The 24544-nt window shown below is 39.0% G+C and overlaps 2 protein-coding genes across 3 annotated transcripts; both read left to right on the forward strand.

Annotated features, from left to right (window-relative positions):
- The first annotated feature begins 1024 nt into the window (after positions 1 to 1024).
- On the forward strand, positions 1025 to 2131 carry TMSB15A (thymosin beta 15A). Its single transcript, XM_043459616.1, is given in 3 exon segments — positions 1025 to 1108; positions 1110 to 1137; positions 2094 to 2131. Coding segments are annotated over 3 exon segments (138 nt in total). The 5' UTR covers positions 1025 to 1036.
- Positions 2132 to 10196: 8065 nt separating this feature from the next.
- LOC122434991 (T-complex protein 11 X-linked protein 2-like) lies at positions 10197 to 24291 on the forward strand. 2 transcript variants are annotated; one of them, XM_043458810.1, is made up of 10 exons: positions 10197 to 10228; positions 10682 to 10819; positions 13271 to 13403; positions 18383 to 18503; positions 19866 to 20086; positions 20991 to 21127; positions 21380 to 21597; positions 21693 to 21874; positions 22869 to 23032; positions 23863 to 24291. In XM_043458810.1, exons 2-10 carry the CDS (start codon positions 10693 to 10695, stop codon positions 24093 to 24095), a joined length of 1536 nt encoding a protein of 511 aa, XP_043314745.1. In that variant the 5' UTR covers positions 10197 to 10228; positions 10682 to 10692; the 3' UTR covers positions 24096 to 24291. The 2 variants fall into 2 exon arrangements, with proteins under 2 accessions (XP_043314745.1, XP_043314746.1); XM_043458811.1 differs by having other exon boundaries at positions 10212 to 10306.
- The last annotated feature ends 253 nt before the right edge of the window (positions 24292 to 24544 follow it).

Below are 24544 nucleotides of genomic sequence, written 5' to 3' on the forward strand. Positions count from 1 at the left end.
CCTCTATTCCGAAACTATGCGTCCTTTCCATGAAAGAAGCCCTTCCATGAAAGTTCAGTTCATTCGCTGAGTCGTGTCCGACTCTTTGCGACGCCATGGACCGCAGCATGCCAGGCCTCCCTGTCCATCACCAACTCCCGGAATTTACTCAAACTCATGCCTATTGAGTCGGTGATGCCAACCAACCATCTCATCCTCTGTCATCCCCTTCTCCTTCTGCCTTCAGTCATTCCCAGCATCAGGGTCTTTTCAAATGAGTCAGTTCTTTGCATTAGGTGGCCAAAGTATTGGAGTTTCAGCTTTAGCATTAGTCCTTCCAATGAATATTCAGGACTGATTTCCTATAGGATGGATTGGTTGGATCTCCTTGCAGTCCAAGGGACTCTCAAGAGTTTCCTCCAACACCACAGTTCAAAAGCATCAATTCTTCGGCCCTCAGCTTTCTTTATAGTCCAACTCTCACATCCATACATGACTACTGGAAAAACCATAGCTTTGACTAGACAGACCTTTGTTGGCAAAGTAATGTCTCTTAAAAAAAAAAAAAAGCAGTACAACTTATGCCACCCTTTATTGTGTGCTGCTCCCTAACCTCAGTAGAAATGCCATATAAAGTGAAGGTGTTCACATAGTGCTATCTCCTGTTACAAATTCATTAGCAGGTTAAGCTCAGTCATTTTTTCTTCTATCTCTATTTGCTCTTGTACTTTTATCACTACCTCCAACTGACCTTGCTTGTGATTTTTAAAAGAGTCAGACATATCAACTCTGGCTTTTAGAACATCTTGATTTCTAGTGCATCCCGATTCAGTGGTTTTTACTGACTATTGGAAATAGGGTAATGATGTGCAATTCAAAAGCATTTTGATAAAAACATGACTTTCCTAAGATGTGTGCTGTTTTCCTGTTGAAAATCAGAAGGTAAAATCCATATTGATATTAAACTTGAGAATTTGGGGTTGTGATCTATTTGTATGATAATAGTTTTGCCAGATAAGTTAAAAAAAAGTTTTTTTCAATCTTTCTTTAAGCCAAGATGAGTGATAAACCAGACTTGTCTGAAGTGGAGAAGTTTGACAAGTCAAAACTGAAGAAAACTAATACTGAAGGAAAAAAATACTCTCCCCTCAAAGGAAAGTAACTCATGGGGCAATGTGGGGGGGGGGGGTGGCTCTAGTGAAGAAAAGCATTGGTGAGCATTCACAGGTTCAGTAAATAAACTCTCCTAGTAAATTTTGCCACAGAGTAAGCAATAATTAAGTAGCCACTGAACTTAATGCAACAAATAGAAATATCAAATAGTTGTCTAAGTACCTGGCTTTTATAAATGGTTTTTACATGATAAACTCAAGAAGTAGTGGGGGAATAAAAAGCTATTTTCTTGTTGGAAAATCACTAAAAACCACACTGCAATCAATTTTGGAATATTATACTTAGCACTCAAAAAATCTTAGTTTTGGCACTCACATGATTATTTGGAATTTTCTGCATCTAACAACTTAGTTCCATGATCTCATTTCTGAAGAACTATGTAAGTTCTGCAGTTTTGGCTTTCTGTACCTGACAATGAGGCAGAGAACAAGTTTAGATATTCGGTTCGCTCAGGGCTCCCAGACTCGAGGGATCAGTTTTGCCTTTGAGATTTACAGCCTGATGGAGAAACTCCAAGCATATTCACAAAACTGGGGGACACTTTTTGTCATGTTGCTGTTATTTGATAGTTTCTAAATTAATCAAAATTGTCTGAAAGGGTATAATTTCCTAACTATATAGTGATAGATAAATCTGAGGAAAATACTTCACTTGCTCCTCAGTCTCAGAGCATTCTATGAAAAAAAATGGCAACAGCATAAATCAAACTCTGAAATGGATAAAAAGACACAGCTAATGTAGATTCTGATGTTCAGGTGGTTAACAGACACACACACCCAACTGAGGATTTGCAGTTAGTGCCTTAGCATCCTAAATTTAAAGCAGATATGGTAGCCTTCAGTGACTTGGCAAAGAGTGGCAAAGAGCTCTCTTGGAAGAAACTGAACTTCATCTTAGGAACATACTCTTTTAATGATTGTTTGTGTTTGTCTTTTCCCCAGCTATCCAGCAAGAGAAAGAGTATATTCAAGCATCATAAGATGAGGATCTCCTCCCAAACATAAATTTCAACATTGCCTGAATGTCTTGGTTTTAAACTTGTTTTTTGTAAACCTATGTGTTTGTAGAGATTTTAGCTATCTTCTGATGTCTTATCATCCATAATCCCTGGTTAAGAGGTCAGGAGTAGCTAATGTTCCCTTGCTGTGCTGTGCTTAGTTGCTCAGTCGTGTCTGACTCTTTGCCCACCAGGCTTCTCTGTCCATGGGGATTCTCCAGGCAAGAATACTGGAGTGGGTTGCCATGCCCTCCTCCAGGGGATCTTCTCAACCCAGGGATCAAACCCAGGTCTCCCACATTGCAGGTGGTTTCTTTACCATCTGAGTTAGCAGGGAATCCTAATGTTCCTTTACTTTGATTTTTAAACTTTCCATTTCCATCAGCTGGCTGATGGAATAATCTCACCATTGATGATCTTTGTGCATGTAGTCCTTGCCTCCCTAAGGGATAAGCAACTTTTTATACTGGATGTCTTCATTGTTCCATAATCTTCATAAATTGGCAAGCATTTGCAGCTTCTCACAGTTTATTTCACTTCTTACTTAGCAATAAAATAATATATATAATCATTATGTTGAGACTCCTGCGGTGGTCCGTTCTTGGTGGTCTTCTAAGGACTGAAAGTACAAAAGGGTACCCTTCAAGCAAACAAAATGATTGAAGGATGAAGGAAGTCCACTTTAGCAGAATAGTCACATGGAAAAGGCTCTTCTTTGTCCAGGTGAGGTGGTCATGACTTGCTTTTTTCCATAGTTGGAGTCACAGAATTTGAGAACCTTGGAAGAGGAGGTCATGTGGACTAGTATTCTTATCTCGAAGATGAGGAAATGAAAACCTGGTAAATAAGGATTGGGATTTAATATTACTCAGCCATTAAAAAGAATACATTTGAATCAGTTCTAATGAGGTAGATGAAACTGGAGCTTGTTATACAGAGTGAAGTAAGTCAGTGTATATATATGTATATATATATATGTAATAAGTATACTGAAGTAAGTATACTATATATATAGTCAGTATACTATATATATATATATATACTATATATATATATTCCATATATATATATGGAATTTAGAAAGATGGTAATGATAGCTTTATATGCGAGACAGCAAAAGAGACACAGATGTATAGAACAGTCTTTTGGACTCTGTGAGAGAAGGTGAGGGTGGGATGATTTGAGAGAATAGAATTGAAACATGTATTAATTATCATATGTGAAACAGATCGCCAGTCCAGGTTTGATGCATGAGACAGGGTGCTCAGGGCTGGTGCACTGGGATGACCCAGAGGGATGGGATGCGGAGGGAGGTGGGTGGGGGGTTCAGGATGGGGGGGGTTCATGGTTGATTCGTGTCAATGTATTGCAAAACCACTACAATATTGTAAAGTAATTAGCCTCCAATTAAAGTAAATAAATTTAAAAAATAAACTGAATTCTCTTGTTTTCTGAGAGTGTTTTTCAGTTTAATGAGAGGAGATACCCAAGACTGGGGTTGGATAGAGAAGGGGGCAAGAGACACTAACACCCACTTTGCTAAACACATCACATCTGTTGAACATCAGCTCAGAAATCTAATATCTTTTGATGAGCTGCAGCACTGAACCTCTGGTCTATTTCTTGTCTTGAACAGAATCCACTGTCTTATGAACCAATCATTTTTGATGTTCATGGTGAGAACAAGGAGTACATGTAAATGGGAGTGACCCAATCCCTGCCCATATGCAGTATTTTATCACTTTCAGTTTATAAAACCAGTCACTTATAATCCCACCAATTAGAAGCATTAGCATTTGGGTGCATAATCACCCGTACTCTGGTATACTACAGGCATAACTTAGGGATATTGTTAGTTTGGTTCCAGACCACTGCAATAAAGCAAATATTGCAATAGAATGAATCACACAAAGTTTTTGGTTTCCCAGTGCATATGTTATGTTTATGTTTAAGTTATGTTTACACTATATACAATCAACCCTTGAACAATATGAGTTTGAATTGTGAGTCCACTTACACACAGATTTTTTTCAATAAATATGTGGGAAAAATGTTTTAAGATTTGCCATAATTTGAGAAACTCACAAACCACATAACCTAGAAATATAAAAAAAAAATTAATTCACGATGTCTTGAATGCATTAAAATATGTGTAAATATAATGTAGAATATATGTTTTAATCAACTGTTATCAGCAAGGCTTCCAGTCCACAGTAGGCTATTAGTAGTTAAGTTTTGGGGGAGTCAAAAGTTATACATGGATTTTTTACTGTGCAGGAGTTAGTGTCCCTAATTCCTGCATGTTTCAAAGGACAATTATACTGTAGTCTAAGTGTGCAATAGCATTATGTCTAAAAAGCAATGTATATACCTTAAGTAAAAAAAAACACTTTATTGCTAAAAAATGCTAGTCACCATCTGAGCCTTCAGTGAGTCATAATCTTTTTTCTGGTGGAGAGTTTGAAATATTGCAAGAATTACTGTAATGTGGTGCAGGGAAATGAAGTGAACCAATTACCAAGGTGCAACACAGAGATACAAAGTGAGCAAATGCTGTTGGAAAAACATGGAGATAACATACTGTCTTATACAAGGTTGCCACAAACCTTCAATTCACAGAAATAAAAAATAACATCAAAAAACCCAGCACGATAAAGTGAAGCACAATAAAATGAAGTACATCTGTATGTATCTTTTCCTACAAGACATTCAGACCTATTTGAAACATCATGTTATCTTACCACTCCTTTCTTTTTTAATTAATTAATTTGTTTTAATTGGGGGGGCTAATTACAATATCATAGTGGCTTTTGCCATATATCGACACAAATCAGCCACGGGTGTACATGTGTCCCCCATCCTGAACCCCCTCCCACTTCCCTCCCCATCCCATCCCTCAGGGTCGTCCCAGTGCACTGGCCCTGAGTGCCGTGACTCATGCATTGAACCTGGACTGGAGATCTATTTCACATATGGTAATATACATGTTTCAATGCTATTCTTTCAAATCATCCTACCCTCGCCTTCTCCACAGAGTCCAAAAGTCTGTTATTTGTCTCTGTGTCTCTTTTGCTGTCTTGCATATAGGGTCATCATTACCATCTTTCTAAATTCCATATATATGCATTAATATACTGTATTGGCTTACCAGTCCTTCCTAATGGACTATCCTCCAAGGGAACTGGAAGCTGTTTTCTTTGCTAGAGCATAAATTTCCATAAGCAAAACAGTAGATATGACATGATGCAATCATAGGTCTTAGTGTTGCTGGAGGATTTGAGACTTGGAAGAAACCATGTTGGCCACCAAGACCTAACCTCTTGCTTGAAATAGTTATCCTATAGAGTTGTTCAGTCCCTTTTGGCGACCTGCTGCTTATACTATGCCCAAACCTGCCTCCCTGTAGCTTCAATCAAATAGACCTAGGAAAATATGCTGGAGTCTCATACAGCAGGTAATCTCTGCTTCAGTAGTTGAAAATAGATATTGTGTGCCTGCTACTGTACCTCTAAGTCTTCTCCTAATGACATTTCTCAGATCCTTTGGACCGAAGTTGCATGCATGGGGAACAACCCTGGTTGCCAATATGCTCAAATTTGCTCATCAGATCTCTTTGGATCCTAATCCCTTCACAGAACACATTACTCTCCTTCTAGTACTGCCACTGGCAAATTTGAGAAAGATACTGTAAATCCATGATAAATTGAGCAAACTCTGCATTTGTGCATTAATCACAAGATTAGGCCCATTTCAAAGGGCTTAAAGAAAAGCATGAGCGTTGTCAGATAAGCTGGTGTTGGACAATAACTCCCATTGTTCAGCTGCATCTGATAACCATTCTTTTCTTTAATGTACTGATTCTACCCTGGGCAGTGTAAGTACTAAATTGAGTGGGAGCAGATGAGAGGTGTGTGGCAGGAGATGAAAAACCTGGAGCTTCTAAGTGAATACTCACACAAATATGAGAAAAATGATTGCCAAAATGGAGTAGTTTTACCCTGCCTTTCTTAAATATATAATATGGGGTACTCTTCTAGTTACTAGATTTACTTGCCTACCGAAGTGTGATAATGTTTTCCCAGTAAGTTCACTATAAGCATTGAGATTTAGGACCTAAATCAATTTATTAATTAGAAAATTGGAGGAATGGTGTCATCCAGATTGCAATATACATAATTCCTGACTTCCTTCCCACTCACAAGAAGACCCACTAGCAATCATCCATAGCCAAGACAGCACTGTGAAAATTCCAGAAGACAGGAATGAGGGATGAGGTTGAAGTCTCCCTTGGACCACAGAGACTGAGAAGCACTGCATATTAGAAAGCCGAGAGGAGCAACTACACTCTGATCACATCGCCTCTCTCTCAAGCTGATAAAGTGCTGCACCAAGAGGGACCTCTTGGACTTACAATTTCTCCACTGTGAAAAATAACAAAAGGTGGATGTCCAGCTTCTCAGTGTTGTACGAAATTTCCCAGGAAGCTCACAGGGGTTGCACCTCACAGGGATCACTGGGAAAATCTGCAGGGCTTGACCATTGGGGGACAGATAGAGATGGAAAAGGGGAGCAGGGCTTTCAAAGATTAGCACTCAGATCTAGGCAGACTGCAATCCTGCTAACAATGGTGACAGAACAGACATCCTGGCCAGTAACTCTGCCCATCTGCAGAGCTAAGCTGGTGGCCACATCTAGCAAGGTACTTTAGTTGGCATTTCTGCCTGACTTGGGTCCTCAGCCAATGAGCCACATGGGCTGTGGAACCCTTTCTATGGGCAGAGAAACAAATTCACAGCCCTACCCAACTGCTGAGTATAACCTCTAGTCCTACCTGATGAGAAAGCATGGCCAGAGAACCCAGCCAGCAATGGAGCCCATCTTACAGCCTGTCTTACAGCCCTGCTTGGACACAGAGTCAAGTATGGGTCAACACACAAAAATAAATACATGATACACCACATTAACAAAACGAAGGATAAAAATCACATGATCATCTCAATAGATGCATAAAAACATTAAAAAATTCAAATATTTTTCAAAATAAAAACTCTCAACAAATTAGGTATAGAACAAATGTAACTCAACATAATAAAGACCATATTTAACAAGCCCACAGCCATCATCATACTCAACGGTGTAAAGCTGAAAGCTTTTCCTATAAGATAAGGAACAAGACAGGATGCACACTCTCATCATTGTACTGGAAGCTTTAGATAATGCAGAAGACAAGGAAAAAATAGTAGGCATACAGATTGGGAAAAAGACATAAAACTATCTTTGGTTCATACATGATAATAATATATGTACAAAATCTGAAAGAATCAACAAACTCCTAAACAAGTGATTATAGTAAGACTGCAGGATATAAATACATATGAGTCAACTGCTTTTCTATATATCCCAGTGGGGTAGCAAAGAGTCAGACGTGACTGAACAACAACCTTGGAAGACAGTTTCTTCTAAACTAAACCTACTTATGCCATATCATCCAGTAAACATATGCCTTGGTATTTACCCGAAGAAATTGAAAAGAATATTACACACAAAACTCTGAACATGAATGTTTATAGCAGATTTATTCATAATTGCCATAACTTGGAAACAACCATGACGGCATTCAGTTGGTGAAAGGATAAATACACTTTGGTATATCTAGACAATGGAATCTTATTCACAGCTAAAAACTAATGAGCTATCAAGCCATGGAAAGAAATGGATGGAACTTAAATCCATATTACTAAGTAAAAGAAGTCAGTCTGACAAGACTAATTGCTAGGTAATTCCAACTATATGACACTCTGGAAAAGGCAAAACTATGGAGACAATAAAAGATCAATGGCTGCCAGGGTAGAAGGGAGGGATCCTGTGGAACACAGAGGATTTTTAGGGTGAAACTACTTTGTATGATGTTATATTAGTGGGTACATGTTGATATTGTTATTGTTGTTTAGTCACTAAGTCGTGTCTGACTCTTGTGACCCCATGGACTATATCCCACCTTGTACAAAACCATGGAATGTACAACATCAAGAGTGAATCCTAATGTAAACTATGGATTCTGGCTGATAATGATGTATCTCATCAATTGTAGCAAATGTACCACTATCATGCGGGATGTTGATAATGGGAGAAGCTAGATATGAATAGGGCCTGAGGGCATATGAGAAATTATTGTAACTTCTGCTCAATTTTGCTGTGAACCTAAAAGTGCTCTATAAAATATACTCTATTTTAAAAATCACAGTTTAACTTAAACAAATTTAGTACTAACAGAACTTGAAGCATCCCTGAGAAGAATCTTTTAAATACTGCAATTTGGTGAGGGAAAAAAATCTGTGTCATTCTGGATAATTTCTCTTAGAAGCCAAGCAGAAATCTTATTTTTAAAAAGATAAATCAATTTCTGGTTGATTCATGCTTTATGAATGTAAAATTTGATGTTCAAATTGAGAAAAATATAAGTAACCATTTCTTCCAAGTGTTTTGTGTGACAAAAAGTGTGACAGCATTTTGTTTCAAAGTTGATATTATTGAGGCAAATATCAAGAGAAGATGAGGAAGACATTCAGATTTAGCATTTATTAATATTATACACTCTCCAACTAATCAGAAACTTTACTGGTCAGACCCTTCACATCCTTTTGGACCCAGAGGGTAGTTGGAGTTTCCTAAGACTGGAAAGTTCTTGGACCTCTCCTTTATAACTGTTGTGCAAGATATCCACACTTCATTATTGACCCTAACAAGGCAAGGGATGAGAATTTGGTCGAATTATAGTTTTGTTTTATGAAGTTAAATTTAGTGGGTAAAAAAACAGTCATCAGGATAAAAGAGCAGGATAGAATAGTGCAGAGGGGTGGCGGTGGTTTAGTCACCAAGTCGTAGCTGACTCTTTGCCACCCCATGGACTGTAGCCCACCAGGCTCCTCTGTCCGTGGTATTCCCCAGGCAAGAATACTGGAATGGGTAGCCATTTCCTTTCCTAGGGGATCTTACCTACTCAGGGATCGAACCCAAGTCTCCTTCATTACAAGCGGATTCTTTACTGACTGAGCCACCAGAGAAGTCCTTAGTGCAGGGTAGAGACATTTTTGAAAAAAAAAATTTCCCAAAATTTGGAAATGAGTCAATCCAGGGGTCCTCAAATCACTGTAACTAACTGGCCAGTAGAGTGAAAAAGTAAGCTAGGACTAGTGAATGAGCAACCCAAGTGCCCTTAGAGTCATTTATTCGAGCACCCACATTCTAGCACCCACATCTGTTCTAGCATCTACATTCTAGGTGATCTCCAAGGCTCACAACTGGATTGTAATGAAGAAGCCAGGAAAATAGTCGGAAGAACCAAACCAAAACCTAGGCTCCCTCTGAGACTTATGATCTGGCCCCTTCACCACAAAGTTTTTATAACCAGCCCTTTAAAATGATGCTTGGTTTCTATATTGGTAAAATGGAAGTTTAACAGCCTATTTGTCTCTGCATTGCGAGGAGGATTGACTTAAACAAAAGGGGACAAAAAACCCTGAGAGCATAATTCTGGATTTCTGTAACCCTGTTGGTTTTTCATTTCAAAGGTTACAGGAGCTTGAGGTGAAACAAAGAATAATGCTCCTTTTCCTTTCTAAATTGTTATTTAAATGCTTCCCCACCCCCCCACCCCCGCCAGGCAGAGAGGATACTAGCTTTGGACAGTTTTTGCCTGGAGGGGAGGCACAGGACTTGAGAAGATTAATTAAAAACTCTCTTCCTGGAGAATCTCAGCTGCATACCTGTTCTATCACTAAATGCTGCATCCCCACTTGCCTTGCCTGCTCTCTAGGTTCCCATGGTACCCTGGTCACAAGACCCTTTACGTTACCCGGACACCCTTTGTTTTCACGTTTCGGACTGTTCTACCTAGAGTCATTGGCAGGGGTGTATGCTGGGTTGGTTTCATCATCTCTACAGTTGTGTCCAGCCCCTTCCTGCTGATCTCCCCTCCTGTCCTATCCCACATGGTATGGCCCAGGACAGCTCTGGAGGGGCAGAGGGGCCTCACTAACACACACAAAGGAGGGGCAGCTGGTGGAGGAGTGGGCTGAGGTGAGGGGCCAGGGTCCCAAGGGCTGTGGGGGTGTCTTGCTGCCTGAGTCCAGCTGCCAGGCCTCTTCATAACCAAAGGCAAGTCTGGGGCAGAAGTTAAGGAGGGAGGGGGTTATTCTCAGACTAATTAAAGACAACTGAGTTTGAGGAAGTCTCTTGAGGAAGTTTTGTCCATCTCTGGGCCTTGATTTTCTCTCCTTCTTACCCAATGCTAACTTTCGAATTTCAGGAAAAGCGACTCTACTAGACTCACTGTTCTCCTTCCCTCAAGGCTATTTGAGAAACATAGCTATTCCAAAAGAGACTCTTGAAACCCTTGTCCCCAACCACAACTTGGAGCCACAGATTCAAAGCACAGACTGGCAACTGAAGAGCCCTCTTGTCCGCCTCCCTGTATCAGAGCCAGGTCTTCCACCACTAACAGCTTGCCTCTTCTTTTTGCCCTAATTCCAGATACCATCAAGATGCCCAAGATGGAAAAAACTGTGCTCCAGAATGATTCCAATGAAGCAGAGAATGGAACCCATAAGCCTGAAACACCAGAGCAAACCCAAGAAAACCAGAGCTTCTGTTTAGATGACCACTCTGCTGGTAGGTCTGGAATTCTGTCATCATTTCCTTGGGTAGTGCTCGATAGCAGCTAGGTTAAAGGAATAGATAGCATGTGGTTTAAGTGCCTTTAAGGAGCATAGAAGGCTCTCACAACTTTATGTTTTTCACTCCTCATCCTTCTGCTAACTCCTCTTTCATATTATTCTTTTTCTTGTCCTTTTCCCCCTCTAATCTTTACATATTGGACCTAGGTCCCTGATTGTCAAGTAAAATTAAGAGATATTTTAACTTTAGAGAAAGAGGCCAACAAAACATAATGACTTGTGTTTGACAAGACTTGAGCGTGTCTGAGTTAGTTCAAAGCGTGGGAAATTGGTGGCATTCTTATATTTTGATTTTATAGATTGTAAATGATAAACCTAGAATGAATTTGAGAGAATCTTAATTACCTAGTGCTGGAATTGTGTTCTGTCCACTCCCAAAGCAGTTTGTTGACATAAGAATTATCACTGCTCTAGGGTAATGTTTTAGATCTATAATAACAGATGCATAGAATCATGAGGTCTTTTCTACACCTTGTGGTAGGCACTTATTTGAGATTTTTGTTTGACTAGTCCAATCTCATAGGAACTCAAATTGCAATTCTCTTATGAAAATTGCCAGTGAATTCAACCAAACATAAATCTGAAGATCTGTCCAAATGTAGTGACTTGCTCTAACCTCTTGAAGACAGAAATGAGAAAAATAGTTGGGAGCCACAATATTGTTAAGTTGAGTCATGTATGTTTTTCTAGTGGCCATTTAGGGTCACTGCTAGTAAACGGAGTGGAACAATTATTAATTCATAGTGTCTCTCAAATAAATGACTTAATGAATTGAATAAATGATATATTTCAACATATGTAGCTTTTTAGTTAGAGTGGAAAGGAGATATTGATTGATGATACTAACTTCTGTTGAAAAATTTTTAAATGAGAAGTAAATTTGCCTAAGTAGATCATCTCCTTGGTGAAGTTTTAGGGTTCTTAGATGAGTTTTATATTTTTGGTTATAAGTAGTTCTTTTTTTTTTTTTTGCTGTTACTCTTTCTTTTTTTTTTTTTTTTTTTTTTTTTTTTTTTTTTTTTTTTCTTTTGCCATAGTAAGTAGTTCTTTTTGAACCAAGTATGGAACAGTGTTGAGAGTGAGAGAGAAAATAGTTTTGTTTTATACACCAAGTAATAATTGTAACTACTGTGTGTGCTTACTATTATCTCTCTGTAACTAAGTAGTCTGTACAACAATCCCTCTGTGTCCACAAGAGATTGGTTCCGGGACTCTTCATCACCCTCGCCCCTTAGGATACCAAAATCCATAGTGCTCAAGTCCCTTATGTAAGATGGTGTAGTATTTGCATATAACCTACTTATATCTTCCTGTATAATATAACTCATCTCTAGATTACTTATAATACCATCAATATAAATTATATGTAAATAGTTACCAGCATGGAGCAAATTCAAGTTTTGCCATTTGGAATTTTCTGAAATTTAAAAAAATATATATTTTTTATCTGCCATGGGTTGAAACTTCAGGTGCAGAGAGCCAGCTGTATAATTAACTCAGAAAGTCATTCCTTAATTCCTATGGGAGTGTGTAATAAAGTTCTTACCAATCTTGAAGGAAATAAAGCAGAAATATCATAGGTTTTAAAAATAAAGTTAAATTGATGCAATTTAAAGATTGCTGAATTCTGACTATTTTCTTTTTGCCTTTTGATATGTTGAAATATACTTTTTATTTTTTACAAAATAATTACTTGGATTATGGTAAGGTGGGTTTTTTGTCACAATACCCATATGTGGAAAAATTAAAATTGGCATATTACTATCACTCATTTTTTGTGTGTGAATTTTATTGGTCTGTGGAATCCCAAGATTTTGGAATAATGCTTTGAGAATGGTTCAGCTTTAGAGCCATATATGAATACTTATGGTGTTATCTGTAAGGAGACTGTCATTTTATGTCTCTTCCTCTCTCATCAGAGGTAGAAAAAGGATTTAGGAACCACTTTCTGAGTTCATTATACAGTTGGCTCTCTGCACCTGATGGTAGATAAAAATATATTTTTTTAATCTGTAGATAAAACAGTAAGTATAAAAAGTAAATTCTAGCTAAAGGTTTACTTTATAAACCACAACTTATTCATTGTTTCTTTGCTATATTTCGCTTATTGTTTTGACAGTTTAGGCAAAAGTTTTTGAAATAAGTTTCACTTTTTGTTTTTCATAAGGTAACTTCTCCTCATATCTGACTTCTCTGCAAGTTTCTAGAGCTGTTGAACGGCAAAGAGTTCAGAAAACCTCAAATACTATAATGATCGAGTGAATCTGTTTAAGATCTGTTTGATAAATCTAAATTTGAGGAAGTTATTTGGCTGAGTGTATCTCTGATGAAAAGAAATTCTATTTGTGTGGGTTCCCTGTTTACTGATTTCTATGCCTTTTTCCAGCAAGCCGACCTGAAGTACTTTCTGTCACGGATCTGATAAAGACAGTTAATGAAATTTCTAAGCTTAGCATTGCTCATGAAATCGTGGTAAATCAAGATTTTCACATGGAAGACAGTGTATTACCTCCCAACAGGTATCAACTCTATTTTTTCCATTTTATTCCTCCTGGCATATGTACACAGCACAAATGACTTTGGATCAGGTTTGAAGCATTTTTATTAATACAGTTAATGTTTTAGTATGTCTTAAATGATACCAACAAATAAAACAGAGGAATAATCTGTGTAATTATTAGTTTTACAGATTGAAAGCAGAAAAAAATTATCTAAGCAGGGAAGAAATTAATGAAATTATTGTCAGAACTTTCATTTTGGTATCTCATTTAACAGTGAAACACAGTGAATTCCACATCTTCTTAGACAGCTTTGGAGGAAGTAGCTACTAGTAGTTAATCTCTTAACTGTCTATAGGTTGATCAAGTACAAATGAAATTATTTCTTTCCTAATAGTGATATTGCCAACTCTTCATGGGATAAGAGATTTCAGGGAACATTTCTACTTCATAATCAGCTTAACAAAAATTCTGTGAACCAAGATCAAAACCCATTAATAAACAATGCCCCTCTAAAATCACAGTTTATTCTGGTTCTTATTAATTGTATTGATATTGCACTACTGAATCATTCAGGAAGTATGATTTGAATACTTCTAGTAGTTTGTTTGGAGAAGGCAATGGCAACCCACTCCAGTACTCTTGCCTGGCAAATCCCATGGATGGAGGAGCCTTGTAGGCTGCAGTCCATGGGGTCGCTAAGAGTCAGACACGACTGAGCAACTTCACTTTCTTTTCACTTTCATGCATTGGAGAAGGAAATGGCAACCCACTCCAGTGTTCTTGCCTGGAGAATCCCAGGGATGGAGGAGCCTGGTGGGCTGCCGTCTGTGGGGTCACACAGAGTTGGACACGACTGAAGCGACTTAGCAGCAGCAGCAGCAGCAGTAGTTTGTTAATAGTTAAATGAGTAAATTTCCTTGTTTTACCCAATATTGCATATAACATTCTAATTTCCCAGCTTTAAAAGTGGCTTCTATTTTGTCACTTCAGGTATTCTATCACTTAAGCACCTTGCTCTGTCAGTGTCTCTTGATCTTTACACTTCTTAGTTTTTTCCCTTAGTTTGCCAACACTGCCTTCACTGTCCCTGGAGTCTTAGTTGGATTTATTTTTCTGCTGGCAGGGGTGCAGAGAAAGTGAAACAAGGAGAGTGAAGATCTGCTAAAGTGGCTGAGGGGTTGTGGTGGTGATGAGGGGTGGGGAAATGAAGCAGAGGGAATAATACTCTTGAACTGGCCAAACTGTTCAGTTTTTCCTGTAAGGTGGCTCTAGTAGCATTTAGTTGACTTTAATTTCACTTCAAACAATTTTATTAGGTTGTATTGTGACTGCTGTCATATCAGCATGCATTAAAAAAACTTATCAAAATTGCTGAATTTTTGTATAGCAATTTTAATATTGAAGATGGAAGAAAAAAGCAACATTTTGGCATATTATGCTTTCTTTTTTCAAGAAAGGTAAAAAAGTTCCATTTCTAAAACAAATTGTGACAGATGATGAAAAGTGGATACTATACAATAATGTGGATTAGAAGAGATCATGGGGCAATCGGAATGAACTACCACCAACCACACTAAAGGCTGGTCTTCATCCAAAGAAGGTGATGTTGTGTATATGGTGGGATTGGAAAGGAGTCCTCTATTATGAGCTCCTTCTAGAAAACCAAACAGTTAATCACAAGTACTGCTCCCAATTAGACCAATTGAAAGCAACACTTAACAAAAAGCATCCAAAATTAGTCAACGGAAAACACATCATCTTCCATCTGAATAGTGCAAGACTGCATGTTTCTTTGATGACCAGGCAAGAACTGTTACAATTTGACTAGGAAGTTCTGATGCATCTGTGTATTCACCAGACATTGCACCTTCAGATGTCCACTTATTTCAGTCTTTACGAAATTCTTTGAATGGAAAAAGTTTCAATTCCCCAGAAGACTTAAAAGGAACCTGGATTAGTTCTTTGCTCAAAAAGATAAAAAGTTTGGGGAAGATTAAGTTATAAAATTGTCTGAAAAATGGCAGAAGGTAGTGGAACAAAATGGTGAATACGTTGTTCAATAAAGTTGGTGAAAATGAGAAATGTGTCTGTATTTTTACTTAAACAACCGAAGGAACTTTTTGGCCAACTCAATGTTTGAAACTCGATCTTCATTGTTTTGTTATTAACAGCGTTATTCTAGTGTAGTAATGCAAGAAGTATATCAGGAAAGATACTGAAATACAATTGAGGGTTATCTATTATCTATAGGTAATCAATGACTGCTTTTATCTTTGGACTTATAAAATGATACTAATTAGAGTTATGGATTCCTAAGAGAAATCTCATTGTCAGATATTTATTCTACAAACATTTATTGAGTATGTACTAGGTGGAAGGCTGAATGCTAAATGTTGGGGACATATAGCTGGCTTTGCCATTAAGAAGCTTCTGTAGGTGAGATAGTCAAATAGTATATAGTTCCTGTGCCGTGATAAGTTCTCTCACATCTAGTATATGGAGTTCCTTATTCCTGCTTAGCTGCCAAGGAGGGTCTGGGAAACCTTCCTGATGAGGTAATGTTGAGTTGAATTTTTATATATGAATAGGTGTTTTTCAGGAGGTCTAGGGTTCATAAAATTGTGTAGGAGACAGGGACCAAAACCACCCCAAAGAAAAAAAATGAAAGATGGCAAAATGGTTATCTGGGGAGACTTTACAAATGCTGAAGAAGGAAGAGAAGAGAAAGCCAAGGGAGAAAGGGAAAGATATACCCAACTGAATGCAGAGTTCCAGAGAATAGCCAAGAAGAGACAAGAAGGTCTTCTTAAGTGAATAATGCAAAGAAATAGAGGCAAACAATAGAATGGGAAAGACTAGAGATCTTTTCAAGAAAATTGAAGGTTTTTTTTATTGTAATTAGCCTCCAACTAATAAAAATAAATGGGAAAAAAAGAAAATTGAAGGTATCAAGGGAACATTTCATGTAAGGATGGGCACAATAAAGAACAGAAACAATAGTGATCTAACAGAAGCAAAAGACATTAAGAAGAGGTGGCAAGAATGCACAGAAAAACTATGCAAAAAAAAAGTCTTATTTACCTGGAAAACCACAATGATGTGGTCACTCACTTAGATCCAGATATCCTGGAGTGTGAAGTCAAGTGGGCCTTAGGAAGCATTTGTATGAACAAAGCTAGTGGAGGTGATGGAATTCCAGCTGAGCTATTTCAAACCCTAAAATATGACACTGTTAAAGTGCTGCACTCAATATGCCAGCAAATTTGGAAAACTCAGCAGTGGCTACAGGTCTGGAAAAGTCAGTTTTCATTTCAGTCCCAAAGAAGGGCAATGACAAAGAATGTTCCAACTACCAAACAGCTGCACTCATTTCACATGATCAGAAGGTTAGAACTGGACCTTTGTGAGTCAAAGTTAGAACTGAACACGAAACAACTGACTAGTTCCAAATTGGGAAAGGAGTATGTCAAGGCTGCATATTTTCACCTTGTTTATTTAACTTATATGTAGAGCACATCATGAGATATGCTGCGCTGGATGAGTCACAACCTGGAATCAAGATTGCTGGGAGAAATATCAACAACTTCAGATATACAGATGATACCACTCTAAAGGCAGAAAAGGAAGAGGAACTAAAGAACCTCTTGATGAAGGTGAAAGAGGAGGGTGAAAAAGCTGACTTGAAACTGAACATTTAAAAAACTAAGATCATGGCATCCAGTCCCATCACTTCATGGTAAATAGAAGGGGAAAAAATGGAAGCAGTGACACATTTAATTTTCTAGGGTTCCAAAATCACTGCAGACTATGACTGAAGCCATGAAAGTAAAAGATGCTTGCCCTTGGAAGGAAAGTTATGACAAACCTAGACAGCATATTAAAAAGCAGAGACATCACTCTGCCAACAAAGGTCCGTACAGTCAAAATCATGGTTTTTCCAGTAGTCATGTACGGATGTGAGAAGTGGAACACAGAGAAGGCTAAGTGCCAAGGAGCTGATGCTTTCAAATTGTGGTTCTGGAAAATACTCTTGAGAGTCCCTTGGACTGGCAGGAAATCAAATCTGTCAATCCCAATGGAAATCATCCCTGAATATTCATTGGAAGGACTGATGCTCCAGTAGCTTGGCCACCTGATACGAAGAGCCTACTCATTGGAGAAGACATTGATGCTGGGAAAGATTGAAGGCAAAAAGAGAGGGGAGCAGCAGAGGATGAGATGTTTAGATAGTACCACTGACTCAATGAACAAACTCTAGGAGATAGAGGATGTCAGAGGAGCCTTGCATGCTACAGTCCATGGGGTCACAAAAAAAGATGAGGACACGACTTAGCAACTAAACAACTTTGGGGTTCCTCTGGTGGCTCAGCAGTAAAGAATCCACCTGCCAATCCAGGAGACCCAGGTTCAATCCCTGGGTCAAGAGGACCCCCTGGAGGAGGAAATGGCAACCCACTCCAATATTCTTGCCCTGGAAATCCCATGGATAGGAGGGCCTGGAGGGCTATAGTTCATGGGGTCACAAAGAACTCAGAACAACTTAACTACTAAATAACAATGACAACAAGAAAATCTTCCTGGTGATAGGGAGGTTCTATAGAACTTTAAATGATCATGTCATTATGATCAGATTTTTTTCTTAGAAATATCATTGGTCTTAGCAAGAATATGTGGCATTGTGGGAGTAAGACATACATTTAGGTCAGATAAAGAACCAAGGCTAGAACTCAGGGCCTCAAATGCAAGTTCTTGGTTCTTCTTACTAGAAGGAGAGCTTTTCTGGAACCATGAGGAATCCTTCTGAGAGAAATTGACCAGTGCTTTTGCATCTGAGACTAAACTCAGTTTATTCAACTCTGCTAAAGTCTAAACATAGCTCCTGCCCTATCAACATAATGGTCTTTCATGATCTTAAATGATGTTTGGGATTTAGGAGATTAGGATTCTGTATCAACTCTCTGGGTAAAGAATAAGTTGCTCATTTAACCCTCTTATAGTCTGGAAGGCAGGATTATGGAGACAATGTACAAGGCTTTTTGGGATCATCTGAAAGTCCAGCTATCAAGTACTCCAGCTAACTTCACTCCTGCACTTGAACTCCTAAAAGAAGTTAAGGAGGTGAGTAACCAACTTCCCATTGTTGGATATTAAATCTTAGTTGTGGCATGGGGTATCTTTCATTGTGGTGCATGGGCTTCTCTCTAGTTGTGATGCATAGGCTCAGCACTTGCAGCTTGTGGGCTTAGTTGCCCTGCAGCATGTGGGATCTTAGTTTCTCTGAGCAGGGATCAAACCCATGTCCCCTGTATTGCAAGGCGAATTCTTAAATACTGGACCACAGGGAAGTCCTTTTTTTTTTTAACCCCAGACCTTTTAATTGTTGATAACTAGGAATTATTTTGGGGCTTCCCAAGTGATTCCAGTGGTAAAGAGTCCACCTGCCTATGCAGGAGAAGTAAGAGACTCGAGTTTGATCCCTGGGTGGGGAATATGCCCTAGAAGAGGGCATGGCAACCCACTCCAGTATTCTTGCCTGGAGAATCCCATGGACAGAGGAGGCTGGCCGGCTATAGTTCATAGGGTAGCATAGAGTCGGACATGACTTAGCATGCATGCATGCACAAGCTTCCTTTCTACATATGTTCCACTACTTGAACAGATAATATGGAGAAACTTCCATTTTATTTGTACGAGATGAAGCTTGAAATTTGAGATCTTGCTGTAACAACACAGTATGTCATTCAATTAAACAGATTTTCGCTTAACTCCTATTATGTTTTCTGTGTTTCAGAAGCACATAGATACATAAGAGAGCCTTTGCCAATAAGAAACTTATACTTTAGAGTGAAAAGATTATTTCGAGTGACACTTAAAGGTTTCTCTGCCTATTTCATCTTTTCCCTTTGCAGTCAAACAATCTAATAATGTCCTTATCCCTTATTAAAAATATCTCACCACCACAAGGTTATATTTAAAATGGATAACCAAGGACCTACTGTATAGCACATGGAACTCTGCTCAATATCATGTGGCTGCCTGAATGTGAGGGGAGTTAGGGGAAGAATGGATGCATGTATATGTATGGCTGTTCTCCTGAAACTATCACATTGTTAATCAGCTACCTGAATACAAACTAAAAAGTTTTATAAAAAGAATATCCCATTACCTTGTGATGGTATGTATTTTATACTTTTTATATCTTGCATTTGTTTTTGTCACAGTTATTTTTCTTCCTATCTTTATCTCATTCTGCCCAGAAAATAGTATAGCACTACTGTTACTATTAATCCCAATGAAGCCTTAAATTATAACTGACTCCTAAACAGAGAGAAATAATATTCTGTATATGCAATTGGGAAACCTAGTTTCTGGAGCCTCAATAGACATAGGCTGGCATGCCTTTGCCTTAAGGAGATTGTTCATCAAAGAGTGTTTGGGATTCTAAATAATTTGGCTCCATTGATTTTCTTTTCTGGGCAGATATTGCTGTCACTGCTATTACCACGCCAGAACAGCCTAAGAGATGAGATTGAAGAAGCTCTGGACATAGATCTCCTCAAGCAGGAAGCAGAGCATGGGGCCCTGGATGTTCCTCATCTCTCCAACTACATTCTTAAGTTGATGACCCTGCTGTGTGCACCAGTCAGAGATGAAGCAGTGCGAAAATTACAGAGCATAACAGATCCTGTGCAGTTACTGAGGTGAGAAACTAGATGTACTGTTCCTGAACATGAGATGTAGTATCCTGTCTTAGACACTGTACCGGAAAACTCTGGGCCAGATACTGGCTTATAGCCCCTGGCTTGCCTAACTCTTCTATACTGAAGAACGGACTAATACCTCTGTTGTTCCTCTCTGGTTTATTGGCTTTTATTTTCAAAGGATGGATTCTCAGAACTCTTTTGATGATCTTCAGATCATTTGGATACTTTCTAAGAAATGATGCTGTTAAAATACTGGCTTCCCAGGTGATACTAGTGGTAAAGAATCCCCCTGCCAGTGTAGGAGATGCAAGAGAAGAGGGTTCGATGCCTGGGTTGGGATGATCCTGTGGAGAAGGAAACGGCAACCCACTCCAATATTCTTGTTTAGAGTACAGTAACTGTTTCTTTGGAGATTTCAGACAGCACTTTCACAGATAATTTCTTATGTATCTTAACTCAAACCCTGTGAGGGAACAAGAATGAGGATGATCCGTGTTTCACAGATAGAAGAACCAAGACCCAGAGGTAAAGTAATAAGCTGAATGAGTTAGAAATTCAACCACCATCATCCCAACTACCCACAGAGAGTTAGAATTTTAGTCATTTTTCTGAGATGGAGTACCTACAGTAGAAAGAACTCTAGACTGGTAACTAAAAGGTCAGAAGATGTATCTGTTCCTAGCTCTGATAACAACTCACTCTGTGGCCTTGGGTCCTTGGCTGCAATGTCTGTATTTGTAAATTGAAGTACAAATGTAGACTGAAATAAATTGAAGACTGGTTTTTAAGGCCATTTTTAACTCTAAGATACTGTGATTTTAGGACTCTTAGCTTGAGTTCCACCTCACTCAACTAGATTACCTTTCAGAGTGTAAGCATTTGATTTTTCCTCCATTGACAGGGGCATCTTCCATGTTCTGGGCCTGATGAAAATGGACATGGTGAACTATACTATACAGAGCCTCCGACCCTACCTGAAGGAACATTCTATCCTGTATGAACGAGCTAAATTCCAGGAACTCCTCAACAAGCAACCCAGTATGTTCAAAATTTAAAGACAGGAGAGGAGGGGATTTGACTTTGGGTTTGATTTCTTACAGTGATAGGGTACTTTGTAGTTTTTTTAAACAGATAGCTTCTCCCTATTGGACAGGGGGTGAGGGTGTGGGGTAGGAAGAAGGAACATTTCTCTAAGAGAAAAGATGTACAAAATCATTTCTTTATTGAGGAAGAATATATCCTCAAGCCTTGGTGTTTGAAGATATTTACATATTCCCTTCTATGTCATAGATCTCCTTGATTGCACCACAAAGTGGCTAACCAAAACAGCTCTAGACCTCACTACACCACCTTCAAGTTCTCCTGACTCTCCCAGCTCCTCCGTCGTGGCCCGTTCATCTCCAAATTGGGCAGTGGACAACCCACAACTTCCCAGTTCCACAATGGTGCTATACCAGGGTTACCTGAACCTTCTTCTCTGGGATCTTGACAGTAAAGAGTTTCCCGAGGTAGGAACATATGTTAGAATATTGCCTTTTTGTTTTGTATTTGAAACCTTTACTAAAACACTCTTCTGACAGCTTGCTTTTCTCTGCCTCACCAGACTCTGCTAATGGATAGAATCCGGCTGCGGAACATGGAATCCCAGTTGAAGCAGTTGGCCATTCTTACCTCAGTCTTGCTAGTGGCCAGAAGTTTCTCTGGTAGTGCTTTATTCAGCTCAACTGAATTTGTGAATAAACTGAAACACATAACCAAGGCTCTGATGGGGGAATTTAACTCCAGGTAAACTTCATAGAGGCTTTCCTGGTGACTCAGTGGTAAAGAATCTGCCTGCCAATGCAGGAGACCCAGATTTGAACCTTGGGTCAGGAAGATCCCCTGGAGTAAGAAATGGCAACCCACTCCAGTGTTCTTGCTTGGAGAATTCCATGGATAGATGAGCCTGGCAGGCTACAGTCCATGGGGTTGCAAAAGAGTCAGACATGGCTTAGAGACTAAACAACATGAGCAACAACAAATTTCCTAGATCTTTCTGAGAGTTGAAAATAGTATGTTGGTTTTGGAACTTAGGCAGTTAATGTATCACTGCCTTATTCTTTATCATAAACTACGCAAAAGACCTTGGGCATCATCTGCAAAGGTCATTGGTGTATTTTGATAAATTGTATTAAGGCTTGTGATTGAAACAAAACCTATTTCCAATGAGGTGAGTGTGGAAACTAGTTTGCTATGAATGATTCAGTACCATGTTTGCTAAAAATGAGTCATTATATACTTAAATAAGTGACATTGGATTTGTGTATGTATATCCAGAAGTTGATCTCTTGGTCAATATGTATCCATAATTTGCTTCATGCAGGGCACCTCAGCCGAAGTAAAAAAAAGAACTGGAAGTTCAGATCTCAGTATATTTACAAGTTAATTGGTGAAGTAGGGAAGACAACTCTGGAAAATGCTTAAGAAGTCTTAAAACAGAATTTGATTAAAGTTTATGGGAATAAAGAATACTGAGTAGATCCAAGAATGGAACTGAACCCTTGTCCAATTTGTTTCATTTGAAGTGGAGAATAGTATGAATTAGTTAATATGTATGAATTAATATTGTGAAATAGTTGACATCTTGAGGGTAACAGTGAAATGATTTGAAATGCTGGGTCCTCTGTTAGTGGTGGAGAGCTGGAATTCTTTCGTTAAGTGGACCTGGCTTCTGATGTTGGACTCTCTGGGCTTTGCCCCTATGCCAAGGCCACTCTGCTTTCTGTCCTTCATTATCTAGGCCTGAAGAGACTATGGTGAGTGTGAGTGAACAAGTGTCTCAGAAAATCCATGAACGCCTCAAAGACATGGGCCTAACTGCCCTGAGTAGTGAAAAGAAAGCCTCTCTTAGAGGCCAACTTCAGAACATTGCCAAGAAAGAGAACTGTGTTCGTAGCATCATTGGTAAGAGTCCTCCTATGCTGGTGGGGCTGGGAAGGGGTAGCAAGAATGTGGAAGGTAAGAAGGTGGACTCAAGCCTGGAAGTCAGTTGTGAAGCCATTCAAAAATGGAATGATCATTGGGAAAGTCTTTTGGCTTTAGTTTCCTTATGTATAATGTACAGAATTGAAATAGATCTCTTTCAGCTTGAAGAGTGAACACATGGTTTTAAGGTCAGCTAGGATGTGTAACTTGTAGCTGCTAGTGCTGAGTGATTCCTGGCCATTCTCTAACTATAACCCAAGACCTGTGATGGGAAACCCTTTCTCTATCCCATGCTTTAAGTTACCATGATGGTCCCTACTTCCCTCTAAGGAACTGATGCTAATTTAGGCGGAAGGATATATTCCCTTCAAGAATGGCAGCAATGAACTCAACCACCCTGCTTCTAATTTTTGCATCTTGACATAATCTGATATGGTTGTATGGGCCCAGAGTCGGTACACTGGCTGCAATGTGTGTCCTTAGAATTTCACGTACAATGTCTAGGATCCTTTTGTTAGGTCACACATATGGGGAGCTCACTTAGCACCCCATAACATTATAAACAGCCAGAAACTTACTGGCTCGACATCTTTCAATAATACATTGCTTTTAGGAGCTTTATAGCATTCCTTCTTCCAAAAAAAAAAAAAAAAAAGAAAAAATCTCATTAACATGGTTTATCTGAATGAGTAGATAGGTCAGTGAAAATGTGTTAATTTAAACGTTGGCAAACAGAGAGTGCAAGGGCATTGTGAATTTCTTCTGAAACCTCTTTGATCTTCCCCTTTTAACTTTTTTCTTGCACACAGATCAGCGGATCCACTTGTTTCTCAAAGGCTGTTTGGTTCGCGGGATGCAGGAGTCTCTGCTAGACTTCCCTGTTGGCCTTATTCTCATCAAGGGGGAGCTGACAAAACTGGGTTGGAAGTTTTTCAATCTGATGCGTCACAATCAGCAGGTATTTAGCCCCTATTATGATGAAATCCTTAAAGATATCATCCCTTCAGCTCAGGCACAAGAAACAGAAGTGGAGTCTATCTGATAGTGCCAGACCCCAGTCTGGCCATAGGGACCCAGGAGAGAGGGCTAAGTATGTTCCTGGGATGACATCACCTGTGCCCAGCAGAGTAGCCTCTTCCTCACTTCAATCTGGACTCAAGGTTGCAGGATTCCAACATGTAAATACAAACTGGCCCAGCCCCCTTCATAATAAACTTCTGTGCTGCAAGAAAACCTCAGTTCCTTCTGTGTTGTGACTGAACCCAGGTTTTGTGCCCTTATCTGCTACTGTCTGAGAACCAGTGATCTCTCAGTTCTCCTTCACTGGCTGATCATTCTTCAGGATGCTGGCTTGAGCAGGCATCAGGGCATTGGCTGCTAGCATTGTTTTCGCCAATGAAAAATCATTTCCTTGAGGGCTGTGAAAACTTTCTGTGGAATTTTTTCAAAGTATGAGTTCTGGAAGTATAAGGGCTTCTAGAAATTGGGAAT

This window comes from Cervus canadensis, chromosome X (genome assembly GCF_019320065.1).
Source record: "Cervus canadensis isolate Bull #8, Minnesota chromosome X, ASM1932006v1, whole genome shotgun sequence".
NCBI lineage: Eukaryota > Metazoa > Chordata > Mammalia > Artiodactyla > Cervidae > Cervus > Cervus canadensis.

What these genes read in the sequence shown, in the direction of transcription:
- LOC122434991 (XM_043458810.1), top strand. Translation starts at nt 10,693, where the DNA reads ATGCCCAAGATGGAAAAAACTGTGCTCCAGAATGATTCCAATGAAGCA. An exon ending in TTTAGATGACCACTCTGCTG is followed by an intron (nt 10,820 to 13,270) that starts GTAGGTCTGGAA and finishes GCCTTTTTCCAG; the next exon opens with CAAGCCGACCTGAAGTACTT. An exon ending in ATGGGGGAATTTAACTCCAG is followed by an intron (nt 21,875 to 22,868) that starts GTAAACTTCATA and finishes TTCATTATCTAG; the next exon opens with GCCTGAAGAGACTATGGTGA.